The sequence below is a fragment of the Prionailurus viverrinus genome, chromosome A3 (genome assembly GCF_022837055.1).
Source record: "Prionailurus viverrinus isolate Anna chromosome A3, UM_Priviv_1.0, whole genome shotgun sequence".
Lineage (NCBI taxonomy): Eukaryota > Metazoa > Chordata > Mammalia > Carnivora > Felidae > Prionailurus > Prionailurus viverrinus.
Window position 1 is genome coordinate 114,054,624 of NC_062563.1, and position 17,106 is coordinate 114,071,729.

The following is a 17,106-nucleotide window of genomic DNA, read 5'->3' on the forward strand; positions in this document are numbered from 1 at the left end:
CCATCTGCCCTCTCAGCTGAGTCTCGTGTGAGTACAACCCATAAAATGTTCAAATGCTGGCCATGTGTTAGCCTCTTATAAATTTGTTAAAGGCGTTCAGATATTTCAGTAGTAAAAGGGCCACTCCACAAAGATGGCCACCATGCCAGGGCCACTACTTAGCCTTCCTATTAAAGAAAGACATTTAAGGGGCACCTGGGTGGCTCAGTCAGTTCAGCATCTGACTCTTGGTTTTGACTCAGGTCATGATCTCAAGGTTCATGAGTCTGAGCCCTGCATCGGGCTCCTGGCTGACAGTGCGGAACCTGCTTGGGATTCTTTCTCTCCCCTCTCTCTCGCCCCTCCCCAATTTGTGCTTGCTCGCTCTCTCAAAATAAACTTAAAAAAATTTTAAGACATTTAAAAACAATAATATCAAAATACTCTTAAGAATTATCCCTATTACATCTATAGAACTCATTTTACTTTGTTATCAGGAACCATTGCATACTGATGCATAAAGTACTGAGTTTAAACAAAGAACGTTTCCTCAAAGAGAAAAAGGGACTGGAGCCAAAGACACAAACAGAACTTAAAATGTTAAAGTAATGCAGATTTTTAAGATTCACTGAAGTAAAACATGAAAGAACAGAGAAGGCTGACTCACTGCAGCTCCTGCAAGAGTGCTGCAGGGCTGTGTTGGGCAGGGGCTCAAACAGGCAGTGACTCAACGGCTGGACTGGAGAGCCAGATTCCAAAGAGATGGAACAGCGCTGGCTAAGCCCAAGACTGACCACCAACTGGGAGAGGACCCAGGCACAGGTGGGTGGGAGGCGAAGGGCAGAGGAAGGCAGGCCAAGGACGAAGGAACAGAGACAGTGGGTGGGGAAAGTCAGAGAATGAGGTAGAGCTAAGCCATGGAGAGTTTTCCAAATCGGGGATTTCATTTGTAGTTAGATAGCAAAATTAATCAGGAGAGAGGGAAAAGGAAACAGCATAGTTCATTTTCCCAAAGCAAAATGTTTTGGATGGTGTCCACTGAAATATTTGGCATCTTTGAGGTAATGGCAAACACAGAAATATTGATAAAGAGGAAGAAAAAAAAGGGGGGAAAGATTGTTTTTATGAAAGTACAGTTTTCCACATCTGATACTTCCTCTCAAGAGTAAAAGAGAATTAACAGAAAAGAGTGTATCATTTATGGGGGAAAAAAATGAAGAAATCACATTTAAGGTCAACATGAACAGTTATCAGAGGACCAAAAAACCCAAAATTGGCTAATTATTAAAAGCCCATTAGCTATACTATTCCTCAAAGAAAGAGTAGAAGGGAGGTTTTAAGTTAAGCACAGAACAAGATCTCTCCTCAACAAATGCTATCCCCAACAAAAGATGTCCTACCACAAAGCAAATACCCAGGCATCTTCAGGTCCATTAGAATCAGGGCTATCTGAATGTGAAACTGATCTTTCCACACAATCACCTTCCCTGTGGACCAAATGAGAAGTAGTGTAATAAAGATGACCCATAACTGAGTAAATGGTAAGAGTATATCTTCTGATGTTGGACCAAGACGGGTCCTCACTTTACCAATTAACCATGTATTTTACTATGGGCAAAACATTCAAACTCTATAAAACGTAACTAAAAATGCCCATTTCCAGAGAGCTCTCAAGAGGACTGAGACAATACGTATAAGACAGCCAGATAGCCAGCATGTACCAGGCTCACAATCAATATTAGACCCTTTTGTCCAGGCCCCTCACCTAGAAACTTGGGTTTATTTAACAAAGGACTAAGTAACCCAACAATTATTCAGTATCCCACATGCCAGATTCAATTTGTCAAGAAAGGATACATGAAGTAATTTAGATATAGAAATATGAAAAGAGGGGCACCTGGGTAGCGTCAGTTGAGCATCTGACTTCGGCTCAGGTCATAATCTCGTGGTCCATGGGTTTGAGTTCCACACTGGGGTCTGTGCTGACAGCTCAGGCCTGGAGCCTGAGATTCTGTGTCTCCTTCTTTCTCTGCCCCTCCTCTGCTCATACTCTGTCTCTCTCTCTCTCTCTCTCTCCCAAAAATAAACACTTTAAAAAATTTTTAAGAAATATGAAAAGAAAAAGAAGGTATTATGTTTTTCCTAAAAATGTTCAGGTTTTCACAAAAGTGCTCAGGCTAGTGGAAAGTGCTCAGAGAATTAATGCTGTGGAAAGATGTGTAATCATGTGGATTTCATTTTAATTCTCCTTGAGAAACACAACATGATGTCACTGAATGACAATAATTCAACCAGTTAATATCAATGTTCAAGCAGCAAATTTCACTTTGGGGACATCCAGATCTTTATGGTCACCCACCACGTCTTGGTAAGAAGACCAAGTCCACGAAGCAAAAATAACAGAGCCCACTCTGCACCTCTTGACCACGAGCAGCCATGGCTTAATCACAAAACCCTGCAGAATGTGGAACTCACTAAGACAGGTCCCAGGAAATACAGCTGTCTTTTCACGCTAAGCTAGTGTTACAGACGGAATGTGTGCCTCATCCCCCAAATCCCTATGTTGAAGCGTTGACCTCGAACGTGATGGTACAGAGAGCAGGGCCTTTGGGAAGTAATTAGGTTTAGATGAAGTCATAAGAGTGTGGCTCCCGGGTGGGATTAGTGTACTTACAAGGAAGGGAATAAAGACCACAGCATAAACCACTGACTGACTGACGGGGACACACACACTCTCACTCTCTCTCTCTCTCTCTCTTTCTCTCTCTCTCTCTCTGTCATGTGAGCACGTCAAGAAGGTGGGTGTCTGAAAACAGGAAAAGAGCTCCACCAGGAACTTAATCTGTGAGCACCTTGATCTCAGATTTCCTATCTCCCAAACTGCAGAAAGTAAGTTTGGATAGCTTAAGCTACCCAGACTATGGTATTTTGCTATGGCAGCCTGAGCCTACTTACACAGATAGCAATGGTTCCTTGTGAACACCCTGGGACCACAAGAGATGGGCTAAGCCAGGATGGAATAGTAGAAAGAACACTGGAGTAGCAACCAGAAAGGCTCAGTTTCAGTCCTCACCAACCAGAGATACGAGATGTGAAGCAACTAATTCACTTCTCTAGACTTTAGCTTCCTCATCAATAAAGTTTTAAGTACAGACTAATTACTAATACTCATTGATGTGCCTAAATTCTATGATTTTATAAAGGCTCCAGTGCAGGGGTAGAAGACAACTGGAGGTTGTAAGTGGAATGGTTTCCTGTGTCAGGGAAATCCTATAAAGGGCAAGGTTCCTTAAATGTCTCCTGCCTGCCGGACTGATACAGTACATTCCATGATGATGCAGACTTCCTAGGCCTAGCATCACACCCTGACCTAGATCAGTGTGATCAGTGATACTAGGATGGGCCTCCTCTTCTTGACCCTACCCTCCCAGCTCACCCCTTTTCTGCTAATCAGTGCTCACAAAAAAGCAGCTCTATCTTCCTGAAAACAGTCATGGCTTTTCAACAGCCACTTTCTAGATTAATTATAATGAATCATATATGATTATCAAATAGGCAAACTATCAGAAATTATTCAAGATGGTCATGGAAATGCAAATTTTGCCTATCCTGAGCTGGGACCCATTGTAAGGTCACATTGTGACTGATCAACCTACACGGCATGGGTGTCCCATAAATTACTCCAAGCATGAATTTGACACGTTCAACCCCACCCAGACCCAGAAAAATTTATCCCAACATTCTGGTACAAACTGAGGTTTTCTGGAAAACAGAAGCTATACCCTCAGTACTCTGTATCTGGTTGAAGAATGGGAATCCCTTTTTTGGAAATCTTGGACTTCTTTTCATAAGAACCAGAATGAGGTCCCTTATGGGAAAAGTTCCAAGTACACACAATGGGGTGGATGAATCCAAACTTCTATCACAGCTCTTTATTCCTATCATCAATCTTTTCGCTATGATATAAACATATCTCCACTCCAGCAAAGTGACTTCTGTCCGTCTTCTGACTAAAATGGTGTTCTTATGGCCTCTGGGCCAACCATGGCTCCAAACTAAACTGGAAAACCTCAGGAGAGCTCTTCAATGTCCATGCACTAGAACATTAAATATGTTTATTTCTATGCGCCAGTAAGAAAGAGGGTCCAAATATCTAAGCCTATCATTAATGCAACTAGACCAACATATTTGATCAACTTGTCCTAAGGCCTGTTGTCATAAAGGGGAATATTGTACGACACAGCACTGGCGGGGTAACAGGCATTGTCTCATAAGAAGAGGAAAGCGCTTAAATACTTCCAGATTTTTTAAAGAACTTGTAAAAAATTTGCTTTGGCTTGAGCAGAACATTCTTTATAAGCAAGGTTTTTTTTTGCTTTTTTTTTTTTTAATCCACCCAGCTTTCTTTTATTAGAGTAATTAAAACAATGTTAGGCATTTGGGGTATCTGATACAACCATAATCCTCTGATATTTCAGGCTATTGATTTTACAAAATATCTACTATGACTAGGGCATTAACTGCTGGAAATGTATCCACGTTGATTTCTGACAGTGTATTTGTTTAAAGCCCGCTGAAGCCAAACCATAGGCTTCAAGGAATTCCAGACAACTACTTTAGTTTATGAAACGATATTTTAAAAGTTACGCTAAGGCAAAAATGGTTTTAAAAAGTAACATACAAAGGGAAAAAAAAAATTCTTAAGCATGAAACTTACGATTCTACTTGACATCTTTTCTAAAGAAACAATTAAATTTGGGCTATTTTCTCCATCTCTACAATGATTTAATAAGCATTTCATCAGTTGTGATATATGTGTGTTGCTATTTTTACACCGTAAAAAGAATAAGTATTGTCATGATTATATTCTGACATCATAATTCCCGTTACCCTGTCCTTACAGCAAAACAACACAAATCACATCATAAATCCTAGCATTAGATGGTGAGAACATGAAATTTATTCAAAGTTCCATTACCGAGGATGTGACTAAAAAGACAGACTCATGCTCAGGAGGAAATCAAGATGGGCATACAGGCAGGGTTGTTATTACTATGGCAACTGGATCACTCCCAAAATGATGAACATAAAGGCTTCTTTCCCCAATGCTTATTTCTACAACTGTATTGAAGGAAATTTTCTATATTAAGCTCCGGTGCTTCTCAGTTTCTTTTCTTTTCTTTTTTTTTTTTTCTATGTAGAGATACTGCAAGGAACAAAAAACATTTCAGGCCTCATACCGCTGTGTAAATTGCAACACGTGCCTCATCTGGTTAAGCTTTCAGTTTTTCTGTGTTTTATCCAAGTACACAGAACTCAAAACTAATAATTACCTGTGGTTTGGTTGCAAATAGTGTAGAAAAACTGAACGCCACAAATCATATTAATAGGTTTCTTGAGTTCCCCGGGAGCAGGAAACCAGGTCTGTCTTGACCACACTCTGCCACTTGTGGCAGGAACATTCACTGCTCACCAAAGAACCACTTGTCCCAGCTTCCCGGCATGTGCCAGCTTCCTAACTGCATCGGTCAGCTCCGACTACTGTAACAAAATATCACAGACCGGGGGGCTTGAAGAACAGACATCCATTTTCTCTCCGTTCTGCTTAAAATGCAAGATCAGAGCATCATCACAGTCAGCTCTAGTGAGGTCTTTCTTCCTGGATTGCAGGACGCTGCCATCTTGCTGTGTCCACACAGGGCAGAGAGAGTGAGCTCTCAGGGGTCACTTCTTAGACGGACACAAATCCTATCACATCAAGGCCCCACCCTTACAAACTCATTTCATCTTAATTACCTCCTTATTGACTCTATCTCCATATATAGTCACACTGGAGATTAAGGTTTCAACGTAAGTTTTGGGAGGGCCACGATGGAGTCCATAGCCCTGACAGGCGGGGCCAAGTGACTCACTCTGAACAAGGGTTGTGGGAAAAGCAATGTCCCTTGCAGCACCTCTCTCCCCCTGCTATAGGAATTAAAGAGGCCACATATTCTGGATAGCACAGTCTTAACACAGTGGAAACCCATCAGCCTGACAGACAGCGATGGCACAGAGCACCTGGCTTACCCCTTACACACCTAGCACAAGCAAAATGCAAGCTTTTGTCATGTTAATTTATTACTACAGCACAATCTATTCTGCCGCCAGCACTGAGCTCAATTCCTAAATGGCCCTGCCCTCATGAAAAGCATAGCCTTGTGGGGAAAAGAGGTTCATAATCAACAATTTTGAGATAATTAAATTCAAAATGGTCTGACTGGATTCCAAATGCAGTAAGTAGAGTTCGGACAGAACACAGTACATGTGGGTGAAGGACTTCAGAAGACTTTTTGTAGGTACCAATACAGGCTGGATTTGAGAAATCACTGTATGTCCTTTTTTTTTTAAGTTTCTTTATTTAGAGAGCACGAGAGGGCAAGCAGGGGAGGGGCAGAGAGGGAGAGACAGAGAATCCCAAGCAGGGATTGTCAGCTCAGAGCCCAATATGGGGCTTGAAATCATGAACCGTGAGATCACGACCTGAGATGAAATCAAGAGTCAGACACTTAACCGACTGAGCCACCCAAGCGTCCCTAGTAGGTCTTGACGTATCTCATTTTTGTGCAGTTTGCTCTGTCCATAGGCCCTGTGCATATGTAACTATTGGTGGCACATAAGATGGAAAAGAAGAAAGATGTCAAACTTACCAGTCAGAGGACTGCAGGGCTAAAAGTGGCCTTGGTAGTCTTCTCAGGCAAACCAGTTATTTGAAAAATGAAAAAAAAACACACACCAAAAAAAACCCCCAAAAAACAACAACAACAACAACAAAAAACAACAACAACAACAACAAAAACTGAGGGCCGGAGACACAGGGAGCTTGCAAAAACGGAAAAAGATTATGGACATGGAAACATCACCTCCATCTCTGAGTCTCAGGCTTCACATAAGTAAATGCGAGACAAGAATACCAACTTTTCCCTATTTTAAAGGTCAAGTAAGGTCATAAATGTCAGTGTTCTCTATCAGCTATCAATTTTATAAAAACACAGCATCTTACCAGGATGCCTGCCCCTAAGCCACAGAATGTTCAAACCATTTTCTTAACAGCTCCATTAAGGCCTGCACATTCTAAACCAGACCTCTTCAAAGTGTCATCTTGAAAGCATTGCTGTTTTTGTTCAAAATATTTAGAACTCCTCTGCGTGGATTTCAGAATTCTCTTCAGGGTTGAAGACATGCTACTTCAAATATCCAATGGTACAAATCCTTGCTTTCTGGAGGCTGAACTGACCCCTGGAAGCCTTCAAGCCACTGAGAATATAGCAAATGAGGGAGCTGCACAAGATCACAGACAGACTAATTTTCTCATGCAGCTCCATTAACTAGTTCTGAAAAATCCCTTCGAAACGGAAATTTCCAATCTGTTGGCCCAACAGCCATTGCTAGAATAAATGCACAGTCTCATAAAAGGGCCTCACTGAAAAGAATATTCCATTTGATACATTGATATGTAAATTTTTTGATTCACAAAAGAAGACAAGAGGAGAAAGAAAAAATGGAAGGATGAGAAAGAAAAAGAAACCTGTACTGTCCTCAATGTGGGAGAAGGGGCAGGGCAGGGCGATAGAGTCATTGTCATCTCTCAACATAGGGCAGTGTTGATTTTTCTCCACAAATTTATGGGTCAGATTCCAGAGGACTGGGGTTTATTTTGGTTTTTCTGTACGTGTGTGTGTGTGTGTGTTTAAGTAAACCAGAATAATTCTACTTTGTTTTAGCAAATCTCAATTCTAAGGGACCATGTTGGCAAGGCCAAGAAACAACAGACCCAAGAATACCAGCTGAGTCTTTAAACATTTTTGTAATGTATAGAGCCTAAGTCAAACATCAATTCAAACCTTGGGCTTTTTAATTTATTTATTTTTGAGAGAGACAGTGAGTGTAAGTGGGGGAGGGGCAGAGAGAGAGGGACAGAAGATTTGAAGTGGGCTCCCTGCTGACAGCAGAGAGCTTGACATGGGGCTCAAACCCATGAACTGTGCGACCATGACCTGAACCAAAGTCAGACGCTTAACCAACTGAGCCACCGAGGAGCTCCAAACCTTGGGCTCTTAAAACTACTTCCGGCATATTGTCATCTTCAAATGGAATGACCACAAAATCGTATCACTTTGCCAAATTCAGAAGTGACATAACATGCTTCCACTCCAAACTGCCCTATAATTAATCTCAAGGCCTGTTCCTCAGCAAAAACAGGAATCTAATTATTAATAGGGGTATTATTTGAGTGAGCCCTAGAGGCATAAAACATGGAAATTTGATATTTCCAGTCATGATAAAGGCACTGTCACTGCCAATAAAATGAAAAACATCTGAGAGGAGGTGCTTGAGGAGGACCAAGAAAGCATAAACTTGGCTATTAAAGAGATTAGGGTGAGGGAACAGCTAAAGCTGACGTGCATAGGTGCAGACATTGGCCTAGGTAAAGACCGGTATCAGGCAGTAGGAAGGGTAATGCGTCTAGGTCATCATCCATTCTCTTGAGTGGCCTACCTCAGTTCTAAGGATCTATATTTTGATTATCCTAATGTCTTAGTCCCACATTCCCCAAGTAAAGCTAGCAGTTTCCCTGGCCACTGGCAGAAGCCCAGAGACATGCAGACATTCTCTTTCACATACAGCTCCTTCTCCCTTTGGGTCTTTACTGATCTTTTAAACTCGAAGGAAGAGAGGCCCTGAACGAAGTCTGTCTGGCAAAGGCTGCTGGAACCAGACCAGCCAACACTGGAGAGCTCCAGGCACCCATCGCTGACACGTGTGTGACACCTTCGGTGATACCTCCGCAGTTGACACAGGTAAGGTTTGGCAAGGGTGGCCATTTTAGAGCCACTGGAGACAACCAGACTCACTAACACTCAATTAAATATTTCTTAGATTATGTCAAAGGAGTATTTGAGTGGGACACTGAAGAAAAACCCAGATGTCATAGGAAGTGCCTGGTGTTAATGGTTTATTCCACCTGAAGGAGGCCAAACTTCAGTAAATGCAATCAGCATACCCCATTGGGGCTCTCTGCTCACAGAGAAGGCAGATGTCTGGTAGCCCTGGCCCTGCCTTTCCCACTCACTGCCCCGCAGCACTTCTGCAAGAAGATGAAGGCCAAGTTCACCCCAAAAGCATGTGGCTGGGGAAATGGGTAAGGGGTGAGGGCCACATACACACCTGTACCCAATGCTGACCCAGTTCTCCTTCCCACATAAGGGATGATATGTAAGTGACAGGCCAAGCGTCTTTGGTAAAATGTCTTACAGTTATTCCTTCTTAAACGTTTTACTTATTTTTTGAGAGAGAGAGAGAGAGAGAGAGAGAGAGAGAGAGAAGCAGAGAGACAGGGGGACAGAGGATCTGAAGCAGGCTCTGCACTGTCAGCCAAGAGCCTGAGATGGGGCTCGAACTCAACAAGCCAGGAGATCATGACCTGAGCTGAAGTCAGACATTCAACCTACTGAGCCAACCAGGCGCTCCTAGTTATTCCTTCTTTAGAAGTCTCATCGATTTATGTAGCTTGTAGACTCAGTTTAGGGAAATAGCCAATGTGAAGAGTGTCACAATGACTCTAGCATCACCCCTGTCAGAATATCCTAAACCACGTCTTTTACCCTACTTTTAGGCCTCATCCTCGCAATGCTCTTAGGTCACAGCAGAGGGGACTTTGTAGAAATTAAAGAATAGGTTTCTAAGCAGAACATAGTCTCCCAGCTCCTTTAATTGAGCCCTGAATTCTCATCCTCACTGTGAACAGATTTGCAAAGTCTACAGTCTGTCTGTAGTATCAATCCACATCAGTATCTATCCATATGTATCTTTTCTGCCTTGTGGAACTGACAGGCCAAGCATCTGCTTCCCTACTTTCTCACTGGCTGTTGTGTGGTAGAAACCAAGAAATATTCTTCTTCAAAGTCCTGTCACAGAAAATTGAGCCTTTAAAAAAAATTTTTTTTAATATTTATTTTTGCAAGAGAGAGAGAGAGAGAGCATGAACAGGGGAGGAGGAGATAGAGAGGGAGATACAGAATCCAAAGCAGGTTCTAGGCTCCAAGCTATCAGCACAGAGCTAGACGCAGAACTTGAACTCACGAACTGCCAGAACATGACCTCGGCCGAAGTTGGATGCTTAACCGACTGAGCCGCCCAGGTGCCCCGAGACTTTTTAAAAAAAGTACTTTCAGGGGCACCTGGGTGGCTCAGTCAGTTAAGCCCCTGACTCTCGATTATGGCTCAGGTCATGTTCTCACGGTTGGTGAGATCGAGTGAGCCAGGGACTGGGCTCTGCGCTGACAGCATGGAACCAGAGCCTGCTTGGGATTCTTATCCTCCCTCCCTCTCACTGTCTCTGCCCCTCTCTCCACTGGCGCTGTCTCTCACTCTCAAAAGAAATAAATAAATTAAAAAAAAAAAAAAAGAAAGAAAGATAAAAAGTACTTTCAGCCATGTAATTAGGAGAGTTCCCACTTTGATGAGATCACAGTTTCTTGTTAATTTCTCCATGATGGTTACTTTAAAAAAAGTTTTTTTAAACAAAAGTCAAGTCCATTTGTTTGGCCCTTCAAAAATTGTGTGTGTGTGTGTGTGTGTGTGTGTGTGTGTGTGTGTGTGTGTTAGGACTAAGATTTAGAGCCTGAGGATGTTATGGAATTTATCTGCCAAAAGAGACCTATCTCCAATTATATAAACTTTTTCTCCAATGGCCCATCCGGTTTCCATTTTTCCTGTCTAAAGAGAACTGTTGGAACAACCTCTAGAACCTCTAGGAGGACCCCCAAATAATTCTCAAGTCATCTTAACTCAGTTTTGCTCCTGCTCTTCTTATTTGTATGACCGGGAAGGAAAGGAAATAAAGGCTTTTCTAGTAATTTCAGGATTTCACAAGTACTGCTCTCTTCTCTCCTTAATCCACATAAGGATTATTTTTTTTTTTTTGTAGTGAATACATATTAGAGAATTTAAACGAAAATGCAGAGTTTGTTTCTTACGGTTTTGTTTTGTTTTTTTAACTGTTACGGGCATTTTATGGTTGCAAGCAGGTTTGGGTGTTGCTTGAGCATCTTTATCTGTGCTAAAGCACTGTACTAAAAATATCTTTTCTGTTTAGACCTACTTCAGGTTTTCCAGTATTTCTGTTCTTCGTTAACTCAGGTGTTTATATGCGGAATTTTCTGTTCTTTTGGCATGTGCAAAAGGAAGGTCTTGAAGAATTTGGATTTTTTGTCTCGTCTTGTACGTCTGTGTCTAATTAAGGGGCATGTTCCCACATTTAAAACAGCACATGATTGCACAACCAGGCAAAGGCAGACCCAAGCATGGACATTGGACCCCAAGCCCTACCTCGTGATTCTAAACACTTCTCAGACAGGGTCTTTTCATACCTTCTGGCATCATTAGGTCACTGCAAATGTTTGTTGCCAGCAACTGGGCAACAAATAAAACCTGCGTAAAACAGACACTCAAATGCCAAGTAAGTTTCAAATTTGGGTCACTATTAAGAGAACCAACTTAAAACAAAGGAAACCCTTGTACAACAGAAAAAGTATACATATTCAATGTCCCTGTGATGCAAAAAGAAATTGAGGGGGTATTTTCTGAAATTTGGCCTCTCCTTAGAGATGAAAACCAGCACGGAAATGTTCACATTTCCAGCATGTGAAATAACACAAGATTTTCCTAAAAATAGTTGGTAATTTTAACCATCGGAAATTGTAATTCTAACTTCATCTATACAGTGAGTAGACTTTCCAAAATGTTTTCAAATACATACAGAGAACCACCCCCCACATCTACTTCAGGTAGCACAGAGAGATAACTGCCAAAATTATGACTTGTTAACTGCTTCAGATTCGATTTACATTCAAGAAATCCATCCTCTTAGCCACACCATGCATTCTATTAATTTCTACTCTTTTAATACTTGAATATGAATTTAGCAATGCCTGTATCCAGCTCGATTCACACAGAAATCAATACTCTACGTGATCTAAAGAAGAAATTATTTTTAGGACTTAAAAGATGGAACATCACTTTCTCCAACAGTAAAACGATAGGCCTGATTCCTCCCCCAGCTCTACCCACCCCCATATCTTGTCACACTCTGTCAAGTGTGTGACATTATAAATTCCCAATCCCATTATTCCTGCTCTTTTCTCTTCATAATACAAGCCAAAGAAATGTCCCCTGTTCTCACGAATTTATCACCACTAGAGCTATTTGCTGCTCAATGAATCTTCTCCACTCATCTGTTCTCGCTCCATCTCTGAAACAGCATTAGACTTCCTGACTGATACTCAAGAACGCACCACTCTTGATGTCAGTCAAGGATGGGGCTGCTTAAAACAAAGATGTAGCTACTCATCTTCATCTTACAACCCTCCCCCAGGGTTAATCAATCATTGTGAGCATTTATCTGATTTCTGAAGCAAGGAAGTTCAGAACGGTCCAACTTATCACATTCTTTTTTTTTTTTTTTTAATCCCCCACAACAGCCAATAATCAAATCCTGATGCTTGATTCTTTACAAAAGCTCAGGAATTCATCTTTATTTTCAAGTTAACTTCTTAGATTGGACCCTGGTCAATTCACAAATGGACCGAAGCCAACGTCTCTTCCGTGGCCTCCTCATGTCTACCATCCCCACATCCACCCACCCCATCCTTTCCTAAGTTGAAACTTTTAAAATTACTCTCTAAAAATTCATAAAATGTATCAAAGTTACAGCTTTCGAGTTCAACTTAAAATTTGATTATTCTAAGTCTAGAAAGTTATCATTTTTGTTTCTTTTCCTCAAGAAACTTTCACATATTCTGAGACAGTCACTTGAATACCTACCTCTCAGGGTCAACAACTATTACCATTTTGTCTTATTTGTGTATGAAATGCATTTGAAAATAAACCATAACCATCATGGCGTTTTACCCCTAAAACTTTTAACATTCATCTCTCAAGAATAAGGAATGGTCCTACATAACCCCCACATCATTATCCTACCTAAATAATAGTAATTCCAGAATATCATCTAATATCCAACCCTATTTAGATTTCTCCAATATCCTTTGGAGCCGGGTGTTGTGTGTATGTGTGTGTGTGTGTATTTCTAAGAGTTGATTAAGGTTCATATGTTACATTTGTCATTGGGTCTCATTGGTCTCTTTCTAGAAAAGTCACTCTGCTTTTCTTGTTTTCCCTCATGAGAAGATTTTTTCTTTGAAGAAGCCAGGTTATAATATCCTACATTATGAATCTGTCTGCTGGAGGAGATATGTGTGTGATGTTTTTAGTTTCTCCTTTGCCTATGAGCTAGATAGGTTAGGTGTAAAGGCTTTATTAGATTCAGGTTAAATATTTTTGGCAAGAATACTTGAAGGATGATGTGGAAACTCCATACTGTGTCACATCAGGAGGCACATAATGTCGGTTGTCCCACTTGAAACAATTCTGAATTTGACTGCATGGTGAAGGGGGGCTTCATGAAAGTGTTAGCTTGATACTAAGTCATTTATATCACACTATGCCTCAGGTGTAAGGGGCTTGTTATCTGTACAAATGCATGCCAGGAATCCCAAGCTATTTCACTTCTCTGGTCTTTCCTAACACTCCCTTCTCCATTTCTTGCCATGTTCTCTTTCCTTTAATTCTTCTCCCCCACTTCTGTGGGGGCTTGCCTTCCTAACCAATCATGCATTTTCCTCTACCACTGAAGTAATTCCTGACATTCCACTATACAAAGATGCTCTGAACTTAAATACATGATCATAGCTCATGTTCAACTTTCAACCCCAAGTTTACTAACTATTAGAATGTGCCATAGACACAAAGGCAGTTTCTGCCAAATTTGTTTCGTATGTGACCTCTCATGGTAACACATAAACACAGTTACTGATAACTCTAAGGCATTCGAAGTCTCAAGAGCCAAAATCTGCAGCTAATGAGAGTGTTCCCACTAAGCAACGCAATGCACACCAAAGGAGCATTTACACAGTTGTTTCTGCAATTCATTCAAAAATCTACCTACACCACCTCGTGGAGCTTTGTTTGCAAACTAACTATAGCTAGAAAGCACACATATTTTCCAGCACCTCTGTAGGGACACGTCTTACATACTATTGACTATTTGCCAGAAATGTATTTTTTAATGTCTCGATCATCCTAACTACACGAATTACTGGACAATCATAGGCACGCAGCAACATTTCTCAGTAACAGTAAGAGTGTTTTCTTGAAAACAGGTCTTATTTTGAAGCTGGGTATTAGTGACTACACATGCAAAATAAATTAAGAACTGAGATCATTGTCTGGATCATTCTGACCAGAAGTCAGAAGAGTATCCAGATAAGGCAAAAGTATTCCACGGAGTTTGAATTATTTGGGGAACTCTACCAATTATCCAGCTCGCTTTGACTGTACTGTCCAGCTTACGCTTGAAAGTAAATAGTTTGTTTTTATCCTTTCTAAGTTCGCAATCCTCAGCCTACTATTATACAAAACTGGTAAGTTTGTTAATACCTCATTTTCTTGCTTTTTAGGCTCTGTGTCCAACTTGGAAATTAGGGAGAAAGATACTGGGCACAGAGTTTTAAAAGGACCTGCCTTTTCCTTTCTCATGACCAATCTAAGCTGGAATGGCTGAACAATGCAAATGGCACCAATATCACCCTCTCTCTCCAAGGCTACTCTGGGGCAACATTGTGAAGTATGAAGTTTATCTTCAGCCCCACTATCCCTACCAAAACCTGACCTTAGCACAAAATCCAGTCTTTACTTCTAAGCTACATTTAAATTGATGATGTTCCTTCTCCAAGAAGCATTTGCTTAAACCTGGTCTTCAACTGAGGAATGAAAAGGTTCCCTTCAGTGAGCATTTCAGGTATCTGTAGGCAGACAACAAAGGTGGTGTTTGGGGGATCAAGCCTTCCTTGCTTTACTAAAATAACAGGACATAAGCAATCACCTACTCTATTTTTAAGGTTGACTATCTGGATAGATAAGTACCTTCTGAGCTAATATTTGCAGAGTTCTACAACATTTGCAAAGCAGACACATTACATGTCTCATCTTGACAAACCCCCATATTCTTATCTCTACCTTACAGATAAGGAAGCTGGTCTCCTAGCACCTACTGCTGGGGCCATAGCCCTAGCCAAGACCTTTAACTCTATTCACATGGGTTCTCTTTTCTAGCTGGGTCTATAAACCAATTTTGTTTTACTGCCCCAGAAGAAAGATTACAACCCTACCATACACTTGTCTAGTACCTAAAAAGCATTTTCTAGGTTTCTAAAGCAGTAACAATGGACTCTATTACCTACAAATACTTCACACACACACTAATTTTCTAATAATCAGGTAACAACAGAGGAATAATAATACATTTATCTCACCGACTCTTCTCATGGGGGATCCAAACCATATGAAATGACAAGAGCAGAACCACAGGAAAAAGCCACAACATTATCATGTGATCCCAAAGCAAGTAGCACAACATGGTTGGGGTAGAAGAACCAATATATTTATATTGTCTTTGCTATGTATATTCAACAGTGAGTTTTAAAGAAAACTCAGCCTTTCTCTCACTTTATGATATACATATATCCCTAAAGTGGCGTGCAAATTCAATATTAAAATGCACGTCAAACAATTCCTGCAGTGCCATGGTAGTTACGAATTTTTATTAGCAGAAAGAAGATGCCAAGTTATCACTGCACAAAGGGGTAAAAATTCCTCTGTACCTACAACCTACAAACTGTTGCAAAAAGGCATAAATGTTTTCAAACATCTTTGCAGAATACATCTCACATACCATATCTCATGCCTGACTTATTTTATTCACAGATCACCTTAAGTGAAAAAATATATAAACAGGCAATCATGGACTTTTGGAAGCATTTCTGGAAGATCACTACTTAATATTATAGACTGAGTTCAGCAAACTTTTTCTGTCAAGAGGTTTACAGGCATTATTTCAGGATTTGGGGACCCCATGATCTCACCAACACTACGTAACTGTTGCCAACAGCATGGAAGGACAGACAGTATGTAAATGAATGGATGTGGCTATGTTCCAATAAACCTGTATTTACAAAAAATGGGCCCAGGGGTCAGTTTGTCAACCCCATCTATTGAAAACCATTTTGCCAAGTCTGGCTTTCCTATTAAAATGCCATATCTACAATGCATTACCCAAATGGGCGGGGCAATGTTGCTTACCTGTGACCCAATGGTTTCCTGGAAGCACCGGCCAAGCTGCGTCTTAGCAGCTACAGGGTAGACGTGGGGAATGACCTGCTGGTGAGAGTACGTGGAATGTACGGTCTGGGTCTTCTGGACAGGAAGCCCTTGGTAAGAGATTTGGGATTGGCCCGCTTGAGCTTCTTTTGTCTTCTGGCCTGTTGGGCCATCAATTCTTGAAACCTGATGTATCTGAACTGAAGCCTCCGGAGGGTGTTTCACATGGATATTGACTATGTTGGGAGGAAATTTCACTAAAAGAGATTAGGAGAAAATTTTAGTCGTGAATAATTAACAAGTGAGTCAGCATGAGGGCAAATACAGACACCCACATAAACTTTATAGTACACCTAGTGTGTATGTATTTTTGCTGCACAGCCATCAATTCTGGAGAATAAAAGGGTACACTCAAAACACAAATTAAACCTGGATTTGTGTCTTTTAAAGAGTAAAACTGGATGTATAAAGAGACATTAAAACCTTTCACAGTAACACATTCATGAGACAAGAATATTCTGGGGGGGGGGGGGGGGCGGGGCGCTGCGTGGCTCAGTCGGTTAGGCATCTAACTCTTGATCTCAGCTCAGGTCATGATCTCGATGTTCATGTGTTTGAGCTCTACATCGGGCTCTGCGCTGATGGCACAGAGCCTAGTGGGATTCTGTCTCTCCTCTCTGCCCCTCCCCTGCTTGTGCACGCACACGCATGCGCGCTCTCTCGCTCCATCTCAAAATAAATAAACTTCATGCTGCCTGTGGTCACAGGTGGGTACACTTTATCAAAGGACAGTAGTAAAGGCTCAAGAGTTTACTTTTGCATTTCTCAATGTTTCTATTGCCAAACTTGTAAGATTTACCTTTCTATGTC

General features: G+C 41.2%; 1 protein-coding gene across 8 annotated transcripts in view; it reads right to left on the bottom strand.

Annotated features, from left to right (window-relative positions):
- The window catches only part of LTBP1 (latent transforming growth factor beta binding protein 1), a 410,698-nt gene that overhangs the window by 176,640 nt on the left and 216,952 nt on the right, over positions 1 to 17,106 (bottom strand). For all 8 annotated transcript variants that reach the window (XM_047852622.1, XM_047852625.1, XM_047852623.1 and 5 more), the window contains one exon: positions 16,219 to 16,493. In XM_047852622.1, coding sequence (XP_047708578.1) covers positions 16,219 to 16,493 — 275 coding nt within the window. The remainder of the gene's footprint in view (positions 1 to 16,218; positions 16,494 to 17,106) is intronic.